General features: G+C 40.5%; 1 protein-coding gene across 2 annotated transcripts in view; it reads left to right on the top strand.

Moving 5' to 3' along the window:
• LOC117812252 (protocadherin-1-like) overlaps positions 1-24696 on the top strand; it is a 451145-nt gene extending 426449 nt beyond the window's left edge. For both annotated transcript variants that reach the window (XM_034682909.1, XM_034682910.1), the window contains one exon: positions 20507-24696. In XM_034682909.1, coding sequence (XP_034538800.1) covers positions 20507-20880 — 374 coding nt within the window. In that variant the 3' untranslated portion in view covers positions 20881-24696. The remainder of the gene's footprint in view (positions 1-20506) is intronic.
• The last annotated feature ends 2030 nt before the right edge of the window (positions 24697-26726 follow it).

Here is a 26726-nt window from a genome sequence, read left to right as displayed (position 1 = left end):
TTGTTTGTTTATTTTCTGAAGTCATGTTTGATCATGCATGTTTCTGTGAGATCTCACGTCTGGTATCGTTACCACAAATGTTAAATGTGTGGTCTAGCGGTCTTTAGGAATTGACTATATGTGTTCAGAGGATTGTGATGTTAAAAATCAATCCTCATGTGTGTGGTCTCCGATAGTTTAGATCAGTTAAGATCTGAAAGTCATCTAGTGTGCGGCCAGCCCGAGTCTACTTTAACATATCCCCGGATGATTTCCTGCCATTTAAAAAAGATTCAAACTACATTAATAAAATTCCTGATAAACGTCATGAATGCTGCCAAATCTGCAGCAATTCATTTCTGGAGTTTTTTCTCAGTATGCCTGAGCAGCTGCTCCCCCCTCCCACTATTTTTTTTCTAATTCTTGTCTTCAGGCTATGTTAGAGTGCACTCCATTTCAGTTTCCCCATGTGTATTTTTCCTCTCTTATGTTCATGTGTGTGGCGTGCACATTTCTCAACTGTTGGTTAATCTCATCAGAAATGTTTTTTCCTTGGGATGCATGGGAACACATGCATGTGTGAGTTTTTGTGTGTGTGAGAGAGAGAGCACCTGCAGGTATGCATGCATTTGTTTGGACTGGAGGGTGTTGCATCACACCCTAATTCTCTAAATCATTTTGATTACTGTGCTATTTTACTTTAATAGACTCTCATCATAATCACTGAGCTCTTTAATTCTTTTTAAATTGATTGCTTCAGACAGCATGAAAACTGCTTATCTTGTATGTCTGGTGGCTGTCAGGATGCATGATTTGTCCTGCACAGTGAAATCAGAGGGAGAGTAAGGACTGGTCTCTGTCTGTCCCATCTGTCCATCCAGTCTTACTTAGACTGCAGATCTGATTTTGTGGTCAAATCAAAATGAGTCACAGCAGCTATTACTCACTGGCTTGCAGGCAGAATGCATTATTTTAGGAGATTACAAATGAAACATACACATACCCTCATAACTGGAGAAAAGTTAGGCTTCCCCTGAATATTATTTTTGTTATGGATAAGTCTGATGGTTATTTTTATTACCAATATATTTGTCTAAAAAATGTCAGAAAGTTGTTAACACTGTTTATCTAAATTCTTCAAGTCTTTAACTTGCTTCTTTTGTCAAAGAACAATTTAAAAGCACAATAACTTGTGAACCTTAAATTGCTATCGCACCTGGACCATTTGGAGAAGTTGTTCAAGTGAAACAGGGGGCATTTCCCTCCTTGGCTTGGGTCGTTGGACATATGTGAACACAGCAGTCAAACTCTGATGCAGAACAAGACAAGCGGGCAGAGATCACCTAGAAGAGGTGATCTGAACTTGCTTCCAAACCATAGAGGCTTTTTATTTACACTCCAGTAACAGAGGAGGTAGTTAGCATAAAAATAGCAACAGGCTAACGTTAATCCCAGTCTCCAATTAATTCAACGTTAGCAGAAGAGCTGGTACTCAGTGTAGCGTGATCACGAAACTCAACAACATCAATGAATCCGAATATTGTCCAGCTCGTTGAACCAGGGGGATTTGTCTTTCTCATCACTGGAACATCCACTTTTGCCAAGCTGGTCTCATAACTTTACATACTGCTGTCTGAGTGATGAAAGCTCTTCTCTTTCATGCACTGACTCACAAGCTTGTAAACTTCTGTATTATGTAAGTTTTGTCTTACCTTTCACAAATATACCCGAATGTTGATTATGCATTTCATCTTCTCGCTGCTCCAAGTCAACTCTTGACACATTTTGTTTGTGTGTTAACTAGCTAACATAAGTTGGCGTCTGGGAGCCAGCTACCCATAATACAAAGTGCAACCAATACGCATGCATAATGGTGGAATTACAGTATTGTATAAAGAATGGTTCACAAAAGGTGACTTTGGCCATCTGATATTGCTAAGTTTACTTGATTTGACTTTGTTTTCATAGCTACTGAATTCAGTTCATTAACTATGTGTATAACAAACTAAAACACTGACCATTAAATGTATATTTAGTCTAAACATCAACCTGGGGTCTCAGTATATGTAATACAAATGGTGTAGCTATTTGTTGCCCAAGGACCCTGAGGATTAGTCATCCCAAACTGGTGATGGCCCTCTTCATTTTTCTTTAGACCAAAGTGTGACTGTCGATCCCATCACGTCCAGTCCAACCCAGACAATAATCACTCTTCTGCGGATCACTGGTCAGGCATCTTGGCTGTAACACGAGGGCTAGCACTGATAGGACACAGGTGGATTACAGACAGGTACCAGCATGCATGCACGCACACACAAACTCAAGTGACCACAGATGGAGGAATTTTGCAGTGGCCGGTTGCCCAGCGTGAGGTCTCCCTGTGTCTTCCTCTGTGCGGACTCGCTGCCATATGGGCTATTGAGACGGGTGAGATAAAATGGAATAAAATGGCATTTGCATGATAATGAGGTTCTTTAGTGATGCTGTCTGATTTTTTCCTGCCTTAGATCTCTCCTATGATGCATGTAGCGCTGTATATTTGTTCTTTTTGAACTCCTGTCAGGGATTTTCCTCTGCTTTTACTGCTTGCCATATCGGTATCATACAGGGTAGCACTGCCTAAGCCATTCCTGCAAACGCTTCTCTGGTTTGTGTGTACAAAGCATGAGTAACATATCAAACAAAGAGAGATGTTGATGTGGACGCAGTGCAGAATGTCGGCCTAATATGACTTGTTTTTTACTGTGAGTGCCAGCTTGGGACCCTGCCTAGATGCCAATATAGTGTGCTGATACAGGGGTGTGAGTTTCCTCTGACAGATGTCATTGTGCCTGTGAGGGAGCATCATTCATTACTATATCAGTCAAATAAAAAAAAGCCTGAAAAACATGTTTTTTCATGATTTTGTGGAATATTCAATCATGGTTATAGGACATACGCCCATCAGCCATAACATTGTGACCACCTGTGCAATCCAAAGCAACTCAATACAAAAGCTCCTCCATTATTTCCACATTGAGGAGGCTTCTTTTTTCAGCTTTTGTTACCTCGTCAGTAAGGCGGTAATTTTCCTGTTCTGTAATCACATGTAAATAAAGCACTTGTGTTACAAGTATTTACCAGCAATACTCTAGCAGTAAAAATAACCTTTATGTATCAGTTATTTGGCCATTCATCTCAGTTGAAAAGCAACCATATGTCACCATGTAGCTACATGTACCTCCAAGGCTTACAGCTGTACGATGGCCCTGGTAATAAGAAAACCTTTGTCCCATTTTTTCCATCTCTCCTGTCAGTCTCTTGAAAGCGGCTGGTTGGAGGCCAATGGTAGATTTTCTCTTACTGTTAGCATTGTTAATTATTTTTGGCTCGCCATCTTCAGGTTTTACAACCTAGGATACCATATTTGGAAACTACTCGATATTTGTTTAATGTCTCTGCTGCAGTATACCAATAATTCAAAAGTATAGATCAAATTTTTTTTATCTACTTCAATGGATTTTTTTTTTCTTTCTTACATTGAGGTCAAATGGTGCTTGATATTCTTTAAGTTGAAGTGGGTGGTCCTTCTCTGCTGCATTAAAGTACATGTTATGTTGTCTATTCCACCATTATTGACCCACCATGCTCCAAGGGTAAATATAAAGAACAGTTACTACTACTACTACTGACGATGTCAATGAAAACTCAAAATGCAAAAGCTTTATGAGAGGAGATTTAATGGCAGAACTTTGGGATGCATTTGATTGCATAGTTAGTCGTAATGTTATAACTGATTAGTGTAAGTCTATCTGCTAGAATTAGGATACGTGTGCTATCATTGAAGAACTAGTGGTCTTGCTTTCTTGTAATCATTTTTCTGCTTGATGTCTACTTTCTTGTTTAAGGTGGTGCTTAAAAATGTGAACATGAACTTCCCTCTCAACCAGGTGTTTGCATTGTTGACTGTTATAAGTGTGACTTTGGTATGGGGGGCAACGTTAGGGTGGCTGTGTTTGTATTTTTTGGTATCAAACCTACAGTATGAAATTAACTTTTGCTTGTAGACTATGTTGTAAATGGGGAGATTAATGTTACAAGTATTCTTATTAGGTTTTATGGTCTGAGGAAATTTACTCTTGCTAATAGCAATCTGGTTTGACAAGGGAGTACTTAAAGCAGCTTTTGATCCACGCATCTGCCTTAGCAGTCAGGTAGGGACCATTTTACAAGAGAGTTCCCTTTGCTAATTGATGATATTTTGCAGGGAATTGTAAGGTAATTATATGAGCACAGTAAATCAGAGCTCTAGACCAAATTTCTGGACTCTGTTGTAGCTATGTTGTTTCTCAGAACCTCCCACATCTGCTCGTTCACACCCCTAATGACAGGGTTTGAAATTGGATCCCTTAGAATGCCTTGTGAGTACATTGAGTGCAGTGAGACCATGCCAGTCTGCACCAGCTCAGTGGCCCATTCTTGCCACTGCTAGAACTGCCACCGACCCGAGAAGGGACAGGGTCACGGGGCTGGCAGTTTTGTGGAAGCTTCTGTGGGAAAAATTGTCCTTACAAGTGTCCCTGGGGCAACTTGTCACAGTAATACGCTTATATCCAGAACTCATTCTTACAGATGCATTATGCTCTGCACAATCAGCTGCGGCTGTTTGTTACCCTCCGATTGTTTGTAATTTTGCTTCGGTGCAAATAGGTCACTGGATGAGAGAGTAACCAACTGGAGCAGAATTAAACTCTCTAACCTGGATTATGCTTTGACACCGATGACAATGGTTACTGAAGCCCATTTTACGAGTGACCTGTCTGGGACAATGCAGCTGATCCAAAATGGAAGTGATTGATGTGTCAAGACGTCACAGTTCTGAATGCGTCTAGATTTCCCTTCGCCCAATTTGAGTCTAAAAATGTGCTCTTGCTTATGTGATCTCTAACAATGAGATCTACACACACACACATTACAGCGTTTGTTAAATGACTGCAGACAGGCCAGACCTTTGAACAGGGCCAGAGAAAGGACATGGTATCACAGCTCAGGCCATTAACTGCTGTAAAGTATAGAATTGGCTTATTTTCTTTTCCAGTGAACTGACATATTATGGTGTAGCAGAGATTGCAGCCTCATGTGAAATCTAGACAGTGCGAGAATAGAAGTCCCATTATCCCAATAATCTTCCCCCTTGCATTCAATTTCACTCCACCTTCTTTGCACATAAAAGTGATTTCTCTGTAGTTCATCATTGTGTCCGGCTGACTGGCAGACTCTGGAACATCAATGATAATAGCATGTTTTTGTCAGACCTTGAACTTGTTTGTGCTGCAGTTCTTACAGCTTGAATGAGTGCTTTTCGTGTTGTGGAATCTGTCTTTTATCTCAATTTTGATTCATTTTCTACCATTTTTTCATGTCTTTCTTAGTATGTGGTAACTGGCTGGTATGTTCTGACAATAGTAAAAGAGAAAATACTGTAAAGAAAAAAAAGGGAAGAAAATGTGGATTAAATAATGGAAAAATAGGAAAAGCAAAAATCAAATGTGATTTAGTAGAAAATTTCTGGAACATTTTCTCAGGACAGAGTCCCAGTGCTCTCCTCATTTTAATTGAGATCTACACAAGCTACTCAGCTCTTATCCACACGTATATAACATGGATGAAAACCCAGATGAGTGTTTTGAATTATGCGTGGGAAAGAAAAAGTACACGCATATAAGCGCACATTAAGATCCATAAATAGTGCTTTTAAACACCACGCTGCTGCTAAAAAATGTCCGGTTTTAGCACTAAGCTTGTAAAATGAATGAGTGAGCCCATGTGCCTAAGCCAGAATCCCTAAGCTCTAGATGTGCTCGTGTATTACTCTAACAAAAGTGGATGGCTCTCTCTACTTAGGCAAAAAAAAAAATTGGATAGCATGCCGCCTGCTTTACCCACGCCAGTGAGTCTGGGCAACAGCATGCTGAAGCAGCAGGTTTGGAGGTGGTGATGTGTGTGTGAGTGCGGTCTTGAAAGAACAAGATTACAAAGACACATGGAGGAAGATTTCTTAATTAGCCTGGTGTAGCTTGTGGCTATAAGAGATGTCCCTGAGTGTCCCTGGCAGGTCCATGGACTCCTGAGCTGAAACTTTAAGGATAATTATGAAGGCAGAAATAGAATGTATGGCTGCAGAGCTCAGACTCCCTCAGGTCGTCTCACCTCAGATGGGATTCACTGAGCAGGTAGAGCGTAGCTACGTCAGAAAGGTGGGATGCTGGCTGGCTAGGGGCCAGATCCACTTCAACCTCAGTTGGTCCGGCAGCTCAAGTCGGCATCAGAGAAAAGGTCCCCCGGGGGTCATCTCTCCATCATAGTGTGATGGGGGGACAGAGAGCTGCTCTGCACCTCCCTCTAACTAGTGTTCTGCCCTTCAATGATGGATGGCACTAGAGGGAGTAGAATTGTACTGTATAGGTCGGACATGCATTTCCTTATTTGCCCCAAGTAACACAGGAATGGAGCCGCTCTCAGCTTTAAGGCTTTCTCACAGTCAGTTGAGGATATCTCACAATTCCTCTGCAGTTCAAGGACCTTACAGGCTCAATGAGGACTACATCCAGCGAAACACAAAATGTTCTCTCTGCACTGACATTGAAAGCTGCAGTATGCTTTTTTTTCTGACAAATGGAAATATCCTCCCAGTGACAGGATCAATTCTTAATTTGCAGTTCTGTGTTAACATGGTATATTATGCAGTCAATATGCTGCATGCCTTAAGCTAAAGAGAAATGACTTGAATTAGTCTTGCTTAACCTCATGGCCAACTTTGTCACAGGTGTTATGCGTTTAAGGGTGACATAACTACATTTTACTGCCCCATGTACAAAAAAAATCATTAAATTGAGATTGACAGCAGTTTTTAATCAATGCCAAATCTCAGTGACAACTTCCCCAGTGCTGGAATTTCCGAGCTTTCAAGACTAGTTTTAAAAACTTACTTTTTGGCTCAAGCTACCCCAAAGGAGTCCTTGTTCTCCAGCCAAAGAGGGGAGTAATTCTGGCAGAATTTTGCATGATGAGGTATCTTGTTTCCACTTTGCATTTCTGCTGGGTCTCTGATTAATAGGAGAGTGTACAAGTCTTCATATCCTTTTTTATATATTTTTTTGCTGGTTTCAAAACACAGAGTGATAAAAAAAAAAGTGGACTTTCAAGTAATTCTCCTGTCACCACCAGAGGACCATTTCACTTAAAGCATTATATCTTGTTCTTTTTTTCATTTTTCCTTTGGGTAACTCCCTCTCAGATGGCTATGTTCTATAAGCCCTCGACACTTGTCACTCATTTTGATGACCTGTCTACTATGAAGCAGTATCTAGCCTAGAGATGAGGTACCCATCAAACACAGAGCCCTCACAGGCACTGAAAAAACAGATGGCAAGTGCAGCCACTTAATAAAGCGACAGCAATGTTTGCTCTTGTTGTGCATTCGCTGTACGTTTCTTTTTTTTTCGTCTCTTGCAGCTTTCCTGCTTTATTGTTGTAATTGCTATCTCTCCCTGGCACTTGATAGCGCCAAGCAATATTCACTTGATACACAAGCATAGGGAATATGCCCAAAACTGTTTTTAGATATCACTGAAATGTCTCAGAGCTTGAGCCAAAACATGAAGATATAGCCAAGCACACCCAGGGTCACAGACAGACCCAGACTGATGCACTTTGTACGTGACCTAATTTTCCCATCAGTTCATTAAATTTCATTTTATTATCTTGAAATGTACTGGATGTCCTGTCCATTTATCTTATTTTAATGTGATAAAACATTTATATTGCAGCTTTAATGCCCCTTTAATACACAAGACAGCACTAAAGTGCGGGTTCAGTCTTCATCAATTAAGGCAAAATACTCTCAGATATCCCCAAGTGTTCCTGCCTTCCCACCACATTCACTCCCATATCTAAGCACATATATGGGCAAATGTGTTTTCTGTTGGAGGTTTTCAACATCAAAAACATGACCCTTTTTTTTCCAAGCCAAAGCTTATAAAAGTCAATCAAACACGAACAGCAGAATGTGATAGATCAGTAAGTAACAACAGGGGAGGGTGGACCTCATGCTGGCCTCAAAAAAGCCGACATGATGACCCCCTGCTGCCTTCTGTGTTTTGCGTTTCCTTAAAGTCCATATTTATGAGTGGAATTTGCAGTTTCCTTTAATGATTTTATATTCAATCAGGTTTCTGATTCTATGTGATATATCCCCCCTCCCTTAATCAAAGCTTATCAGGAAAGCTCTTATCTGGCACAGGGTATAGACGTGTAGAGCAGCATTTGGAGATTGAAGCTGCTCTTTTGCCGTTGCCTCTCTGCTACACAAAAGGCAATTTTCATATTTCATCACGTCACAAATTTGAATTGTCCTGCTCCTAGCTGTATTGTTGAGAGAATTGTGGGAACAGAGCTTTCCATCTGACTGCATTAGTATGCTGACTTTTCACAAAATTGTCAGTCATGCAGCAACTCCATCTACAATAAATGGTCAAATAAAGCTTTGGCTCTCCAGGGCCGTTATTTAGCCGCTGCATGGGCTGCTTACATGAATCTGAAGATCGGATTCTGTGAGATTATGTTGATGTTTGTCCATACTTGGTATTAAAATGATGTTCCTCTTGTGACTGTATTATTTAAATCTGCTCGTATTAGCGTTGATCACAGTTATCTTTGGGCATGCATTTTGCCTGGAATGCAACCAGAACACATAGTGCTCTGATAGGAACCTGACCCTGACCCTTTTTTTGTGTGTCAACTGCTGGGAGGGAAAAATAGGGCCAACTTTGGAGTGCCAAAAACTTCAGTTCCTCAAGTGGTCAGTTGAGGCTTGTTCTAGAAGGGATCAATTCACATCAGGCTCCATATTGAATTACCTGAACATAATCTTTCTGCCATGTGTGTTGTTGGTGTTTTAAAGAATTGTATTCATCAAAATGTTGGACAAAGAATCTTACTGGCAGAGCAGTTTATTGTACCAATAAGAAACATCCGTCTGTTCCCCAGTTTTTTTTCTGCTACTGTTTATACAGCATTATAATATATATATATTTATTATATACTAAAAGGTAACGTCGACGGACTGCCGGACACTGATTGGTCTGAGAATGTCGTCACAGAAGAGTCATGAGCGCGACACCCAACACAGGAATCAAACCAGATATTTTTTAAAACACGACATCAGTACTGTACAATGTCTGCACGCAAAATTATCCATGTTCCGTTGACAAGGTCCAGAACTTTTTTTGGGTCAAGTGTGTTCGAAATGACATGAACGCAGTTTCGCGCAGCAGTTTTGCGCAGCTGTGTTATGATGACCCTGCCCACCGTGAGTCGGTACTTGGTCTGGTGGAAAAGGTACCCAAGTCGAGTAGAGTTGAGTTGAGTCGAGTAGGGCTGGAACTGTGTAGTGGAAAAGGGCCAGCTACAACCACAAATAGAATCTGCTGAAAACACATTATTTAACTAGCTAGCCATCAAGCTAAGCCATGGAAACAGGCGTCAAAGCTTGTTGACCTGGTATAGGATAATTCCTCACTTCAGCTTCACACTCTTGTTCACACCTGGTTATAACAGGCTCTGAAAAACATAAACAACATAAAGACAACCAAAAGGCCAACCTCAAGGCTTTAAACTATCAACCAGTGGTTATTGCCACAGTGATAACAACTATTATGCAAACAGACTGACGTTTGACAATCTCATCTAGCTTAATTACCAGTCTTACATGACATGAAAAATTGTGAAGGTGTTTTTTATCCAGAGTAAAACTGATCTACACTGTGCTTTTTTATTTCCATTCTCTACACAGACTATGCATATGCAGGCTAATTAGCCACTAATGTTAGTGCTCTCAAGTTAGCCATGCCTCACAGCACAGACTAAGGAGATCATAGGCAGAATTAGCAAAGAGATAACATCTTGATCGAAAGGGGAGGAAAAACAACAAATGGATCATGGAAGACATCCGTTCTACATGTCAATAGGATCAATGAGTGAAAGATAGCGAGCATGAAAGTGGTGGTGCATGGGAATTAACTCGGGGGCTGGGAGTTGTGGAGTGTGGGGTCCTCAGAGGGGGATAACTTCTGATTTGATAATCAGAGCTCCAGGTCACATATGGGGAAGACTTTAAATTATTTTATTGATGAAAATATAACTGCAGATGAGTTTTACCCACATTATATGGAGTGGTTTGTGTATAGAAGCAGTAATATCTAGTAAACATGAGGGGAAAATTCCGCCACTCTTTTTGTCTTCATGCTGAAGGAAAATATTTTAAAGGAAGAGACGTACTGAAGTGAAGAAACTAAACTCTGTAATGGGTTAAATGGAAGCTCTAAGCAACATGCTTGTGTGTGGGCGACTAAAAAAGATAAAAGCACAACAGTAACATATTGCGACCCCGGTAGAAAACCCATTACAGTAAGTGTTTCTTGGAAAATTCAGTTCACGGAAATAAAAGGCTTAAACGCGACATTAACAATGAGCCTGAAATATTTCATTTTCTTCAAAATAAAACATCTTCTACCTGCTTGCACGAGGCCATGGAGTGCTGCCACCCTGGTAGAAAGGGCCAAAGAGTGCAAATGTGAAAGCCTGAAGCGGGATGAAAGCTTCAAAGGCAGGGACCAAGAAAGAGACATTCAGACAAGAAGAAGAAAGAACATTGGGGAGTGAGACAGGAATAGACAAGTGACTCTCCAAGTAAATGTCACACAGTAATCAGAGCAGGGTTGGCTGATAAAATAGTCTGTCTAATTATCATGACAATATTTCCCAGGAAATCAGTCATCAAATTCATGAAATAAAAAAGGTATTTTTGGTGTTTGGTTTTGCTGGATCTTTACTGCCAACCTCTGAGCTGTCACCAACCATTAATCGGTGCCAGAAACCGACTTCAGCCAGACGTCATCATGTGCATGCACTCAATGTGAAGCAAAGCAGAACTAAGCAAAGCATAGTCCGTCAAGTTGTTCAGCTAGGAGAGCGGTCTGTACATTTTCTAATTTTCTAGTTTGTTTTAAACTAATGAATAGCCTGTCATCGTGTCCCCTGACCTGTGCAGAATTTGTAATGGAGTTACACTCAGTGGCAAAAAAAGTCTAAAAAAAATCATCAGCCTATTGAGCGTCCAGTCACAACCCCAGACCACAGGGATTTAGTCTACATTTCTTTGAGCTTCTCTAATTAAATTACACAGAAAAACTGAATGGAAAATGCAAGGTTTCCTATTTCAGAAGTGAGAGGAGCAGAGAGGAGAAGAAAAAGCAGAGTGAGCCAAAATGTAATTATGCAAGCAGGTTATCACATGGATAGCATAAATATATGATAGGATTATAAAACGCTTTACAAAATCAGTTTCCTGGTATAAGGTTTAATGCCTATGCAGTAATTTCATTGCTCCACATTTTATAGTGTAACTTTTCAAATTAGTAACACATACTCATGTCCTAAGCCAAATGATTAACACTGTCTACATATCCTTGTTTAACTCTTTGAAAAATGTAGCTCAAATGTGACATTATAAGGATGTTTAAAGATGCTATAAGGACGTCACAGAAGGTAAAAATGACATAATGCATAACCACAAAAGGCCTCCTTGACTTGATTTGAAAAGTACAAATATCTGGCCTTCATTGTTATCGCTAAGATGCACCCCTTTAGTGTTGTAATCTTTATATTGTTAATGATAGCATTGTGTTACATTATACAAGGTGTATAAAAGAGTGGTGAAATGGTTTTGGACGGCTGTGGGTGACTGGCCCTTGGAACATTCATTTTTGCACAATCATGTTTAAAATGATCTTGAGATGACAAAAAAAAACTCATGATCAGAGCATAACTTACCAAACTCAGAACCTGATGGTTGTACCAAAGTAGCTCAGTCCTGGAGGGACTTGGATTGAAAACTGAAGGGTCACCTGCGCACTCCTGCCACAGACCAAGTTTGAAAATTGGGCTGATAGTGGAAGCGGTGCCAATTCACTTGTTGTGCACTACTGAGGGGCTAACAACCCCAACTGCTCAGGGTGCTCGTTGGTGTGCAGCCCCCACCCTGATATCTCTTCATTCCTGCATGTAGGCCTGTTTGTGAATGTTTGAGTGTATTTCGGCGTGTTTTTGTGTGGCATGTTTCGACGCAGTAAAAAAAATTAATTTCCCTTGGGGTTCTTAAAGCATAGAATTTAAGAATAATAACACTAACGCATTTCAAGATGCTCTGGAGATGACATTATAATAAGCAAAAGCAACATGTATGCCTCATCCTTTCTAGAAAAGAAATAAGAATATTCCAAAAAGCAGATATAAGACTTTTTTTGAAATGATGTGTTGTTTGCATTTTTATCAGGCAAATTTGGTTGAAAGTATAACCAGTGTAGTTTCTGAGAGACATGAGAACATTTTCAATAATGTTGGCAGTTATCATCATAGACTACAGAAAAAAACAGGTCATAGTCTCAGGGTCGTCATCCGTTGGTAACTGAGGAGGTTATGAAGCCCAATGATGGCAGTCCACCATAGTGGAAACGCTAATCAACTGTTGGTCTACCTTAAAAGAGGTAGAAGGTGGAGCTGAGCAAATGGTTACAACAAGTACAAACTGTCAGTCAACTCCTCAAAACCCTAATTATGCAAATCTATACATATCTCCTTAGCCTTAAGGTAATTCAATAATGAAAAGATGCACCCTGTGCAAAGTGTGTACAAATACAGAAATTAACTAAAATTGTTTTTTGTACAAAGATGTGAACATGTTAGTGTCTGCTGTAAAAATTGAACACAGGGCTTAAAGGTCAGATTATTTGGCTCAAGTGGACACACAAGGAACTGCAGTTTTCGCATTTCGCATTGGCCTAATTTTCTACGCCAGAGATTGGTTATCTTTGGTTATTGACTACATTAACTCTTTGCTTAGGTTATACAGATTGAAATATTGAAGTGTGACGTACTTGAATGAGCTTCAAGAAATTCCATCACAATAAGCAAAATACCAAGGTAGATGATGGTGCGCTCATTTGTCCTTCAGAGTTTCAGGAATAAATTATACCTTAATCATCCTGCGTACATGAATTAAAATGGATCTTTATGAAAAATGAATCTGAAATAAACTATGCTTAACATAAATCAGCATCCCTGTATTACAACATTACACCTTACATCGAGTTGTGTGTGGCGTCACCATAAACATTTCAGCGAACAGCATTAATAAAATACCTGCTCTGGTCTTGGAGAACATATGCAAATTTCTAAATTTAGACACTGATGTCGAATTAATGCTTTTCAAACTCACATGCGCATTCTAGTCTGAGTCCCTGAAGCCTCCTCTGCATGAATCTGAGATTGAATACAGCATATACAGCTCTGCTGTTTACTACCCAAGCTGACTGCTGTTATAAAAGATTTAGGTAAAAAGATGTAGGCATCCGTTCTAGTAGCGTAACTCTGGATACAGAAGAGCTGTGGTCAAGACACTCTGTACTGTACTTTACTGAGGGTTGTGTACAGCTCAGGCATGGGGATTTATTTGTTCCTGCTTTGCATTTATTTGGTGTTACCTGCAGTCCCTTTATGAACAGTAAAAAAAGTTGAATTGTCCTCAGTGAAATTAATGGAGGACTGGCCTTGAAAGTGGATTTATATATTATGTATGTATGATAATCATATCCCTGAATCTCTTCTGTTCATGATAAATAATTTAATTGTCTTTTTTGCATTGGCATTCTCTGCAGACAATATTCTGTTGTCAAGGTTCAAAATGCAATTTCCAGCCTGTAATTGGCCGGCAAGTCTAACATATTGTTGTGGGCAGAGGCATGAAGCTGTTCTCCACACAAGCAAACACTTCTGTGCACCAACAGAGAAACGATTATATTACAAAAGCAACTATGCCATCACTTAGAACTGTCTCCTCCCAGCCCTCCACCAATGTTTTGAATCTATTTTATCTGCAGATGCCTCGTGTGGTCACAGTTGACAAAGCCTTAGTGCTGGGTTGACATTTCACACCGCATATGCAACTTCTCAATTGGAGGAGCTGGTGCATAGCGTGATCTGTCAGCAAGTTGCTAAGTGCTGTTGTCAAACGTGGTTGATACAAAAGGCAGTCTTCAATAAAGGACTTGGAGACAAAATGGTGGATGGTGAGAGAACTGACAGGAGGTGTAGCATCACCCACTGAACATCTTAGATGCTTTTTCCTGACGTGTCCTCTGGCCGGTGCATCCACTCATCAGGTTTTGTCAGAGAGATGCTTGCCTGCTGGAGGAAGCCGAGCATTCAGACCGATCTTAAGCTTGAGGCAGTTTTGACACCTCGCCTTAAACTTCCTTGTGCAGTTGTTACTTGCTTCACGTACCGTAGACAATTTGACAGGGAAATTAATTACCTTACAAAGGAGTTTATCCTGGCTTTAGAAAGTGATTAATTTAGGTGTTTCATTAGTTTTTCAGGAAAACAAGAAAAAACTAAAAACTAGGACACATCATGACACCTGAGCAGTGACTGGTAATCTTAAACCTGTACGCCTGCCTGATCTGGAACACTCAAATCAATACATTACCAGTCATCATCTGCATCCTGCCAAAACGCTGTCTGGAACAAAGCATACTATGCTTCGGCAGAAAACACGTCTTTACGTGGGTGTTGGTGCTCATGGGCAGGGTTGTGTCCAGACTTTGGACGCATTTATTTCTATCTGTCTTTACTGTCAACCTTAACAACTATCATTAAATAATCATACAGTGGATTTTCCTTCCTGTGTATTACGTTTTACTTAACCCTACTGTTTGTTGCAGGTCAAATTGACCTTTTTAAAATGTATTTTTAGCAATATATGCCTTCCAAACAAGCTAAATGCAGCATAAAATCTGGCCGCATGTTACAGAAGAGGTGTCTTGTTAATTTATCAACATCACTTCATAAAAATAAAATAATCAAAATTTAAAATAAAATAAAATAAATCTATGTCATGTAAAACTATTGTATTTATATTTAGGTCTTTCCAATGTACATTAAAACCAGTTTTAAAATGAACTTTAATGAAAAACGAGTGAGTTATCCTCATTGAACCATGATCTGTGAGAATTAAAGAACACCAATGGACCACATCTTGATTTAAATGGTTAGAAATGGAGTTAAAAATTAGATTAAAAAAAATTTGTATTGGGATTTTTTGGGGGTACTGACACTTCTGGATTATTGAATATGCCCTTGGTCAAATTGAGCCAGGAACATTATTGCTATTCCAGAGAAATGAACATAACAGGAGGGTTAACATACATTTTCTTGGCATAATTTGTAACTCATTAAGTGCTAAAAAACAAGATGTCTGTCCAAAGTTCCAATGGAAGGCACTAAAAAAAGAAAATGAGCTCCGACACAGCTCAAATAGTTGATTTACACATAAGTCCTGCCTCTGACAAGGTGAATAGCCAATTATAGCCTATGATTTTTGGGTGCCACCTTGAGTGCCACCCCAGGCCAGCCCTCTCGACACGCCCCTGCTCATAGGAAAGTCTTGTGCTTGGAAAAACACCACTGATCCCATCCAAAGGGGCCACTACCATGAAAACATATGACATATCACATATAACATGAAAACTCCTCACAGTGCCTTTAATGTAACACCATTTGCACTGTTTTAGTCGCATATCTGTTGATATGTTGATTACTCTTTGCACAGCATTTCAAATGGAATTGTATCAGTTTCTGAACCAAAAATAAACAGTGAAATAATTAATTTTAGTCTAGAGTGTTGATAAGGGTTGCTTGATTAAAGGTTTGGGTGGGCCTCAGAATATTTTTAGGTTTCTAAGTGGGCCATGGCAATCTTAAGTTTGAAAATGGCAGCTTTAGAAATAAAGTTCCCTAACAACTCAGAAGGCAGGTAATGCTCTGAATATGAACTCTGTCACACAAAAGATGCTTTAGAATAAATGCATACCAATGATATACATAATAATGCCACAGACTAGAAGCTAAATAGTTAACGCCGGCTTTATCTCTGTGAGTTTCTCTGGAAGTAAGTCGACAAAGCCTTCAAGCCTACACATTCTAATTTTGCTTGTAAAATGTGACAATGTAGTCTGGGGTTACAAACTCCGCCATTGTTCTTTTGTTATTCCATAACAATGAGGAAGGAAAGAAAGTGCATGTCAACACTATGTTTGTGTGCTTGTAGCAAGTTTCCCTCTCTTAAAAAATGCTCCCCTCTGGAGAAAAAAAGACTGTTTTTGGTAGCTTCTGCTTACTGTGAGAAACTGTTCCCAGCACTTGAATAACAAGACCTGACATGTCATAGCTAAAGAAATTACAAAACCCTGTTTTCTTGTTGTTTTCTTCACTGAGTATGACAGGCACTGAATGCATTCACACCCAGTTATTATACTGATAGCCTGCACCAGACACTAATATCAGCTTGGATGTGGGATATTTCTTCTTCCTTTCCCCCCTGTTGTTTCTTGGAACTTTGGCAGTCATTTACCACATAAACTGTTTGCAGGGACCACAAATATACCATTAATATCTCTCACACACTCCCCACGATAGTAGCTGTTTTTCTACCCAGAATCCCTCTATGAGCTGTGGGTCTCTCATATTTGTTCGCCATCGATCACAGCGGTGTGGCGCGCACGCTGCAAAAGCAGCCGGTGGGGAGAGGCAGCATTTGCAATCAAACAGAGAGGAGCGGTGTGAAATCTCAGGAAGAGGCAGCTTCCCCATGCCCGTGGGCAGGGGATCAGACGATGAGGAAGCCTGCCTCAGACACTCAACACCTCCCACTGGCACCCTGATGCAAGCAGCATGCAAACCCACCCCTCACATGTATCTGTCAGGCCGGGGGGGTTAAGCTCTCTGTGTACCCCCACTCTCTAACTGCTCTGGGCGTGTGTGTTATGCTGCAGCAGCAGTGCAGGTGATTTTAGAAGAAGGTTCATTGTGAGTCGTTGATGAGGTGCTTGGGGTGGCAGAAACTGGAAATGACTGTTTTTCTTTTTTTTTTTCTTTTTTCATTAGATTTCTTTAAGCAGGCAGATGGTAGTGACCCAATATAAAAGGTGGAGAGCTACAGGTGTGATCTATCTCCAAGTCTCTAAGAGAAAAATTGTGCTGTGCAAGAGAGGAAGAAATGTCACTGAGTCATTGCTCTTCAAAACCGAATCACAAGCCCCCCTAAATCCAGTCAGCCTGTTCCATAACAGTGCTGTGGTTTTACCCGTCTGTTCCCCATTGTCCACCCTGGCTCTCCAACCATGACATACAAGACTATAAACTCTAAAGGTTGTTTCCAGACTGAGAGCAGATTATTCAGGTGTAGGTGCAGGAGGCCTGAGTGGGTAAGAAAAGTCTCCCAGCGTGCCTTTGGCTGACTTTACCCTGCTCATTGTTGACTCATTTGCTTTCATCCCGTCCACCAAATATTAAAACAATGATCGCTTTCAGCCGGGGTGGGAGTGGTTTTGAATCTGCAGAGCAGACGGTTGTTCTGGCGTACTGTGAGTGGGTACTACAGCTACAGATGGCTAATAGCCACAGCAAAAGGCAGACACAAAAGTATAATTATCAGTATTGAATTTTTTCTGGGAGAGAGAGATAGATTTGAGTGTGACAGAAAAGGTCGGCACAAGCAAATGTAAAATCATGTGCTTTCCCAATGATACATCCTGTCTTAACACGCTGTCATACTATGTGATAAGTAAGTTATTATCACATGTTGGGAAACTTTTCATACCTGATATGTGCAATATTACTCCAGGAAGACACTGGTTGTTTTAAATTGCCTGTTAAGATGAGACTATGTCAAAGCTACTTTAAAAATAAATCCATATAAAATTTAGATGAAACACTAACAACAAAATAATGGCCCGACTAAAATAGCTGGCAGTAGAGCATCTATGTTCTCTCTCCGATGACGCGTGATATGTGCTTTGGCACCGTAGGTAGAAATGGCACTCTTTGCCAAGCTAATATGTATCTCCCTGTCGTTGCTTATTTTCTGGCCTTGATGATGATGAGCGTGGGATCAGAATGTGCTTTAATTCCTGCATGGTATCATTTTACATTTGGTGTTTCTTTTAGATGGCGTTTCATCACATAAGTCTAAATGAATAATTTCTAAAAGACACAGTCACCTTAAGTCTATTACCAACCCGACAGTCAGCGAGGATGTGGCAACAGCCTACCTTTTGTCTTTTATGTCTTTTTTTTCTGAGAGTTCAAAGAGAAATGATGCATCAAAAAAGGCAGAAATGGACCATTTCTCCATTTTTTTTCTCCCTGGGTGAAGTCATACCCACATGTGATATCTAATTCACAAAGGAAGAAACCAATTGTGGCAGGTGAAGTGTTTTAGAAAACAGTTGTAAATGCACCTCTTTCTCGCTGTACACAGATTTCTAGCTGTGGAGTGACGCTGAATTTGAGGCGAAGCCGCTTGGTGTGGCATAAACCTCCTGGAAGCTGTGGAGAGGTTTTAATCAAGTGTGAAATCCTTTTGGAGTAGATGCCTACACGACTGTGCTTGTGCTCGGAAGCGTACTCCTCAAACCCCTCTTTCTCTCTCCCCCAACTCTCTTCCCATGAACATCTTTTTTGGAGCGAGAGTCCATTTTGCTGCAGTGATGCATACAGACAACACTCTTAGCCAGGCTGTGAAAAAGAAACTCCAATCATCATGCACGAGGTGCCGCACTCTTGCCTTTGGTTGCTTGTCGTTTTTTCCAAAGCTCCAAACTTCAGTTTCTTCTTTTTGTAATCAGGCAGAAAAGTGCAGTTCATTCATTTGAAAAGACGCGTTGACATCCGTATTGTAAACAAAGACAAGAACCCACCACTTAAACATAATGCTATGATTAAGCACGAATAAGGCAGAACATTGCTCAATTGTAGAGTCAATGCACTAAACGGTCTAAACATCTTGCAATTTAGGATTATTGGACAATGAGATTAGCAGCAACAATAGATAAAGCTATGCATTCTTTAATTAACAATAGGACATTTGTACATGGATTAGCCATAAGAAATGCATATTTTAGACATAAATAAGGCTATTCAAACAATACCCTTCACTCCTTTTTAAAGCAGCTTAAAATCTTGCCATGCCACCACACAAGCTGTCTCACTTTGCCATCCGATTGATTGAAGCCTTTGGAGGGCCAGATGCACTTTTTCCAGCCTCAGAGGTCTGACAATTGTTGCGAGATAATTATCTCGCCACTGGTCATGAGTACAATACTGATGCTACGTCTCAGAGGCTTACTGTCAAGCTGGCATTTTCTCTGTTAGCTGTGAACTCTCACCACCACCTCCGATACGTCATCTCTTGCGGTTGCATCATTCACATGCAACATCTTTCAGCCCGTTTAGTGTGCAGCACCAAGCTCCCTTGTTTTTTTCCCCCCCGCAAATACATTTACACCCTTTCGCACACTGTCCCGTCTGAGCCACAAAAACAAGACAGCAGGCCAGTGATGGACGTGCTCTTTCATGGTGCGGACAGCGCTGTGGCATTACAGTAATGCATTTATCACAGCAATCAGAAGTTTGCTCCGCAGACTCAAAGATCTTAGCGGTCAGCTCCTCTCCTCACAGACATTGATTTGGGCCGTGCTAGTCTGAGTCTGAAAGGATAACAAAGATAAATTGAGTGGTATTTCCATTAAGTCTGGGCTGTGTGTTTAGCTTGTCAACAGGTGGGCTGCTTAACAAGTCTATTGGCTGCCAGCTGCACATTTTGGGTAAACAAATGCGTGAGATCTTTAGTGCTGATTTACTCTGATGAAAACTGCACGCTCCTCTCGAGTGATGGCTGGAGCACAAACTTATTTTGGAGCTCTCACAGCTTGTACATTAAAATGAGGTCACTGGGTCATGGGCCCATTTATTTAATTAGGAACAGTTGAATAGAAAATGGATGATAATCAAGGGCAGGGAACTCATTTCAGCACTGTCAATCAATAGCTCATTCAACAGTAGTTTTGCCTGAAGGGATCCAGCCATTCCATTAGAAACCAAACCCTCTATGTCCACAGCATGTGTGCGCATGTAATAGGTGGTCCATTGTTGCAGAATTTGTTCATACTAATCCCTATCTGGACTTTTTGAAGCATACAAATCCCAGGTATTAGAAATCAATACATTCATGTTGGAACAATAAGGTGATATTTTAAAAACAAGCCGGACAAACTGCTGTCAGACACTTCTAAATGACACGCACCGCATGCTGTCCCCTGAATGTATCACATCAGCTAGTGGACTACACACACCGGCGCTCATTACACAGTGCATAGCAACAGCTACATAGCAACTGCTGCTGCCTGCTTAGCAACAGCTGCAAAGACATCATGGAGGGGGGGTGGGTTTCATGGTGTGTTTCAGATGACACCATTTCTGTTCACAAATGCCTTTTTACGACTCTTTTCTTTTTTGGAAATGCTGTTTTGATGTTTATGTTGATAAAAGCTCTCTCTCACGGTGCTGAGTTCTCCCTCTTCTTCGCCCACAGATATCCGCTCCCTCCCTGATGTGGCAATGACTGGGAACTGTACCAACGAGTGCAGCGAATTGGGCCATTCAGACGCCTGCTGGATGCCTGGGCATCCCTCCCCTGTACGCAAGACCAGGAACCCCCCCAAACTCTCCACCTTCGTGCCTTACCAGGAGAGAGGGAGCCTGGGACGCCTGGCCAATGGGAGTGCCAGGCTGGGCGGCGAGGAGCATCATCGGCCGCGCCTCCCGCCCTCTCGCAGTGCCTATTCCAACAGTGGTCACGAGGCCAATCAGGACTGCCAGTTAGAGGAGATGCCCCTGAGCGTGGCCTCTGAGTTCCCGCCAACTTCACCCTCTGCCCACACTCCAAAAAGAGAAATCTACCTGTGAGGAAAATCATCACCTGATTGGTGCACAAATGAAGAAAAGATACACCCTCTTCATGAGGAGGAACAGGCAGTCCACATGCTAAAGCCAATGCCCGTTTTGTAGGTAACAATAGGCTGTGACTCATCCAATCACTGGCATGAACACTTGTTTTTCTGTCATTTCCTCCTTAAATTATTAATTTATTAGCATATTTATTAAGGATTCCACAAAGTTAATTGATGCACTCGCTCATTTATTTATACTCAATCTTGAAGGGTACGATTCAAACAGATCAAAAGGAAATGCAGATGGCAATTGCTACTTTAGCAGTAACTAATTATCGTTGTAGTTAGCCAAGTCCCATTCTGTGAAGTGATCTCTTGAATTTGAAAGTTGTGATCAGTGCTCTTGTGCCATTATTAGATACATAATTTACTAGACAGCCAGTCGAGCCCTATCAGAAGGCATATGATCAAATGAAAATGGTCTCTCTTAATGTACAGCGCTGTAAATACATTTGAATGGTGTGTTCTACATATATTTTTGTCCGGCATAAGCTGAAAAAAAAAGTTAAAAACTTGCCTCAGAATTTTTAGCATATTTAAGCTTTTATTTGCTGCTGCTGTTTAGACTTGATTGAAACCATCTCCAGACGTGGAGCTTGATATTGTGGTAGGCATTTATCCACTCCATACAATCACACACACAGACACATGCACACACGCACACCTTCGACCTATAATCATAGCAGAATGGCCTTTACCTCTGCTCCCCGTAGAGCTCTGCCACTGGTGGAGAAAAGCTGTGTGGCAACATTTAAACCGACATTATGTTCCACCGACTCGCAGCACTGTGACCTATCGTTCATCATGAAAACGGTTGACTTGGCCACAGTACCCCGGAGTCACAACGACCAAACGCAGAGTGCTGATTGGCTTTTCCTGTTAAATCTTATGACTCACTCTTGTGGTTGAAACCGTACCAGTGTATCAGTCTGAAAAAAAAGCTCTTTCTGTCGTGACAATCAGACAGGCTCACAATCTTTTCTCCCTTAAGCTCAGAGTCCTTTCTCTCTCACAATCCATAAAAAGCCCCATAGATCTAATAAATGCATCAGAACTATTCACATGAAAGGGCACATGAGTGTACAGAGCCATTGAAAAGACTTAGTAATTATCCAAGCTAATATCATAATGATGTAAGCTACCTGAAAGATCTACATTAAGACACATTTATTTGTTTTTAAAGATCTCACTTAAAAAAGGCATCTGCAGATTTGAAAACAGGGCAACTGAAGTTACCAGCTAGTCCAACTTTCAAGTCGTATGTGCTGAAATGTTTTTCAAATTATTAGCTGTTAAAGCTGCTGTGAAGAATTTTGGCTTGTGTCATGCTGAGGTCTTGCCCCCCATAGTGGTTACATACCTTCAAAATTACAATTCAGCTTTGAAAATAACTGAAAATTACAATTTCAGTCCTATTTCTGATATTAGTAAGTTTTTCTAGGTCATAAAAATGCATCAATATTGATCTCAATCTGTTTAACAACCACCTGAAAACTCCTCACTGAGGCTTTAAATGATTTAAAGTCATATTAAACTTTAAGTCAGTAGTATCTGCAAATGAAGACAATTGTTGATCTCAAACTTAAGTTCAGCCAGACAGCGAAGGGCTCCTGGAACTGCAGTTAATTATGATTTTCCTTGTATTGAGGACAACATGCTTAATAAATTATCAGGCATTTCCCTCCTCTGGCTATTGAACAGAGGATAAAAAATAGGGCATGCCCGTGGGCTTCATTTATCTTTACAAAGATTTTTCCAAGTGAATCTGAAGGATACGTCTGAAGGACACTCTGTATTAGTCAGTAATTGGATGTTAATGATGACAACACTAGTCCGCCTTACAACATTGCAGCGCTAGCCGCCGTCTTTGATTTAAACATTGATTTGATTAGATCCGCAGATACCTTTCACCTCTGCAGAGCATTTCCATCGTGAGATTGTGTCTCTGAGTAAGGGTGGAAGAGCCCAGAATGGACATTTCCTAATTAGGGTGAGTAATGAGTCCTGAGCGAGGGCATGTGCGAGCACACCCCCAGGACAAGGCACCCACCAGATAATGCAAATCTACCCTGCAGAGTAACAATCAGTTAAAAGGGGTATTTTTATCAGCACTTACCTCATCATGCTGCCATTGGAAAGTGCGTTCAGAATAATTAAACTGAAAACATATGGAAATTACTGGACATGGCTGTTATTAAATAAGGTGGGCGATTATCCTGCCTTGAGGGGGAGGACGCACATTGTGCGTTTTCAAAGCCATTTAGCGAGTGGAATAAAATTTCAAACAACAGCCATGATACACTGTGTATTAAACCCCCACGGCTTCCCCCACCACCACCAACAAGCACCCCTCTCACAGAGCTGTGGATAGCTGCTTCACCGACTCAAAGCAGCGGTAAGATCACTGACCTGGAATTAATGACAAGTGAGAAAGATAGCGATGACTGATAAAACCCAGTGTCACAAAGCCTCAATCACAACTTTATATATCGAAATGCTTTGACTCGATTCAGAATCCACTACTGTTTTGCATCAGGAGTTATCTCTGACTTGATTCCAGCCTAAACACACTTATTGTTTTGAGTAAATCTGGAATGTACCTTACAATTTGTCACCAATGCAAGGAACTGAACGACAGGAGTTAAGTGAAACCTCTGTCTCTTCAAAATAAACGCAAGCCTGGGCCTATTTCTCTTAATGAGTTGGACTCCAGCCGATAATGACCTCCTGCTACTCACCCCTGGAACAATATATCACCAGGTTTGACCTTTCTTTTGAACTCATGCTGAATGAACTGTGTTTACTTCTCTCGAAACACAGAGCGGGTCCTCCTTGATCAAAGTGCGAGGACATCATGAAGCACCTAAATACACTCAAAAAGTGTGTTGAATAATGTTTAATTTGTACTTAACATTGATTTAATGTTGAATTCACTTGAGTATCTTTTGCCTCTCTGTAGTGTGTATTGTATGGTGATCATTTCTGTGGAAAGATGGACAAATTACTGTACTGAATTGGAAAGGGGATATTTTGTGTTTCTTACTGGTCAAAGACCTGAGCAAACTGGTTGTGTGAAAAAATAAAGAAATCTTTTGGTGGTGTAGTGTACATAGATCTCCACAACCCTGTTCCAAGCAGGCGACGATTTTAGATGAATCCAAAGATAATTGGTAGAAACTGTTTACTCTTTTCTTTTTCTTTTTCCTTCCTGAAATGTCAGTGCTGGGTCATATTCAAAAGGCCCTCTACCCAAGCGAACTGAAATTATCGGAACATTTCATCTTTTCACAGTTTCATCTAGAAACAAAGACAATTGCCTTGAAAATACGTCTTTGCAAGAGAGAATCTAGTTGTTATCCTAATTGTTGGTATATTTATATAGGATAAAATGCTTGTGATGCCATGTTTTTGTACAGTTTTATGTACATACAAGTGAAGCTTTCTAAAAGTTCTGAGAAAAGCCGATGGCATATAAAAATTGTAACATGTTTTTTCTTGAGATGTGCACATCTTGCCTTGGTTGGATTGACCTTTGCTGAGTCAGTGTGAATGTGGCCGTTCTATGCCTGCACTGTAGTCATTCACCGGCTCCCACCTCCTGAGGACTTAATCAGTTTTTATGTTTATCGTGAACAGTGGATTGTCTTATCTTACCAGTTTGTTAAACTCCTGTGTTTCGGCTTTGTTCTGTTTTCGCATGTTGACAAATTCTCTTGTAATACTGTAAGTCCTCATGAACTTTGTAATAAAATCACTTCAGGGAAAAAATGAATGCTGTCAGTGTTTTTTCTTTGTTTTCCCATTATTATGCATCGCTTTTGACTGTTAAACAAGGGTTCCATCGCTGCATTTTTATAAGCGCTTTTGCAGCCTTGGAGCTACATTGTGTAAAATGTTTCTCACTCACTCTAGGACAGAGGCTCATTAAGCAGAACTAGTATTCTTGTCGTGTGGGGACCAGCGGCTCGTTTTTTGAGCCAGAAGCCCCAGAATGTGAGGAGGGAAACATTCCAGGGCTTTAAGTAAGAGAGTCCCAGGACCTGTGTTATCCACTCCAACTAGAAAACAATACCCAGGAACTACATGGCCCCCCTCAAGCACTTAGCTCAATACAAACATTTAAAGCATTGATGAGCTGCCCATTGCTCCACAGTTGCAAGGCTCAACAGACGGCTGTCGTGTGATGTTAATTTAAGATGCCTGTGACTCCTCTTAAAGTCAGAGAGAATAACATTTTCTAAGATGGACAATGAGCTATGCTTGAAGGAATTCAGAGAAAGGGGAACTCTTTTCATGTCTGGATTTTCACGCTCTGAGTATTTCTACTAGGTTTGATCATTAGCACATGAGGTGTCGACTTTAATGACTTAATCATTGTTGCGCAGATACTATATCATCTCATAATGTGCAAACTACGGAAATGTAACATGAGTGATTAAGCAATTCACATGTTTTTTCCCAACACTTCCAAGCCCAAGCCTTGAGTCATTCCTTAGTAATGTATCACTACTGTATTTCCTCTCTCACATGAGCAGAGGGAGCACAGCACTAAGTGCCACTCCTCCTTTTACTCTCCGTTGCCTGCAATTTCTGCGCTTAAGGGATTTTAAGGCAGCACTCATTTCAATTCACTCGGGGTACAGAAATGACAAGAAACATCTTGTCCTCTGTTAGCATTAAAATGTCATGTTATGCATATATTTTCCTAACTCTACAAGATGTATCAGTCAAGGTTAAGTCAGACAGGCCGACAGGACTTTGGGTAACTACATCCCTGCTCACTTCCAAAATCCAGGAAGATAATGAGAAGTGGCTGTGTTAAATGAGAGATGAAGAGCAAAGAGTCTTTAGCAATGCGACTGGCTGAAATTAACAATGTAATAAAAACTTAAGAGGCTGATATAAAGTTGAGGTCAAAAATTTGTCTTTGATTATAAGCAGTCCTCGAGAAGTATAACAGAGGTTGTCCTAAGGGTTTGAAATTAAAGATCCTCTGCAACCTTCATCAGAATAGTTTATTGTATTTGTATAATTTTTAACAATGGTTCATATATGCAGAGTGAGTTTCTGAAAGGTCATCATGACAAGTTACTTTTGAGTTATGGGACATCATATCCGTTGTTTGGTACGGAAACCTGAAGTGTACATGAAGCTCTATGAAATGTCCAAATGTTCTCTCTCTTGCGAGCTTGAGATAAAAAAAACTAGTATTCCGATGATAACTTCATTTTAGTTGTTTTCTTGATATCTCAGCATAGTTAGGGCCCGAGCACCGACAAGGTCGGCAAAGGCCCTCTTGTAACCCTAAGGATTATTCTTATTTTTATTTATTTCTTCCGTATTCTGTATCCCAAATTTGCTTGCATCAACGTGTCCCAAAAGTCCCCAAAAATTGCACATGCATCCAGCCTGGTGAATAATTCTATATTTTGGTGGCAGTACTGCAATGTACACTATGCTGATAACTGCATGAGTATGCTCACAGTTTCAGCCTAGGCCTCATAAAGTGCAGCACAGCAACACTTGCTGCACATCAGGCGGTGGCGAACATCAGGTGGTGCTTGTACAAGGGCCAGCTCATATCTGCTTGGGGTTTTAATTTCTTCTTGTTTATGTTAACAAAGCTGGTTTTCTTAATATAAAGAATTTCGTTTTTTCACCAAAGATTTTTTTTCTGTCATAATAGAAAACGTTGAGGCATCTCAAGAAACGTTTAGTTTTTTCTTGAGATTATTATTATTATTATTATTATTATTATTATTATTATTATTATTATTATATATTATTGTTGTTGTTGTAGGA

Source organism: Notolabrus celidotus, chromosome 5 (assembly GCF_009762535.1).
Source record: "Notolabrus celidotus isolate fNotCel1 chromosome 5, fNotCel1.pri, whole genome shotgun sequence".
Lineage (NCBI taxonomy): Eukaryota > Metazoa > Chordata > Actinopteri > Labriformes > Labridae > Notolabrus > Notolabrus celidotus.
The sequence above is the reverse complement of the archived record's forward strand: the minus strand, read 5'-3'. Positions and strand labels throughout refer to the sequence as shown.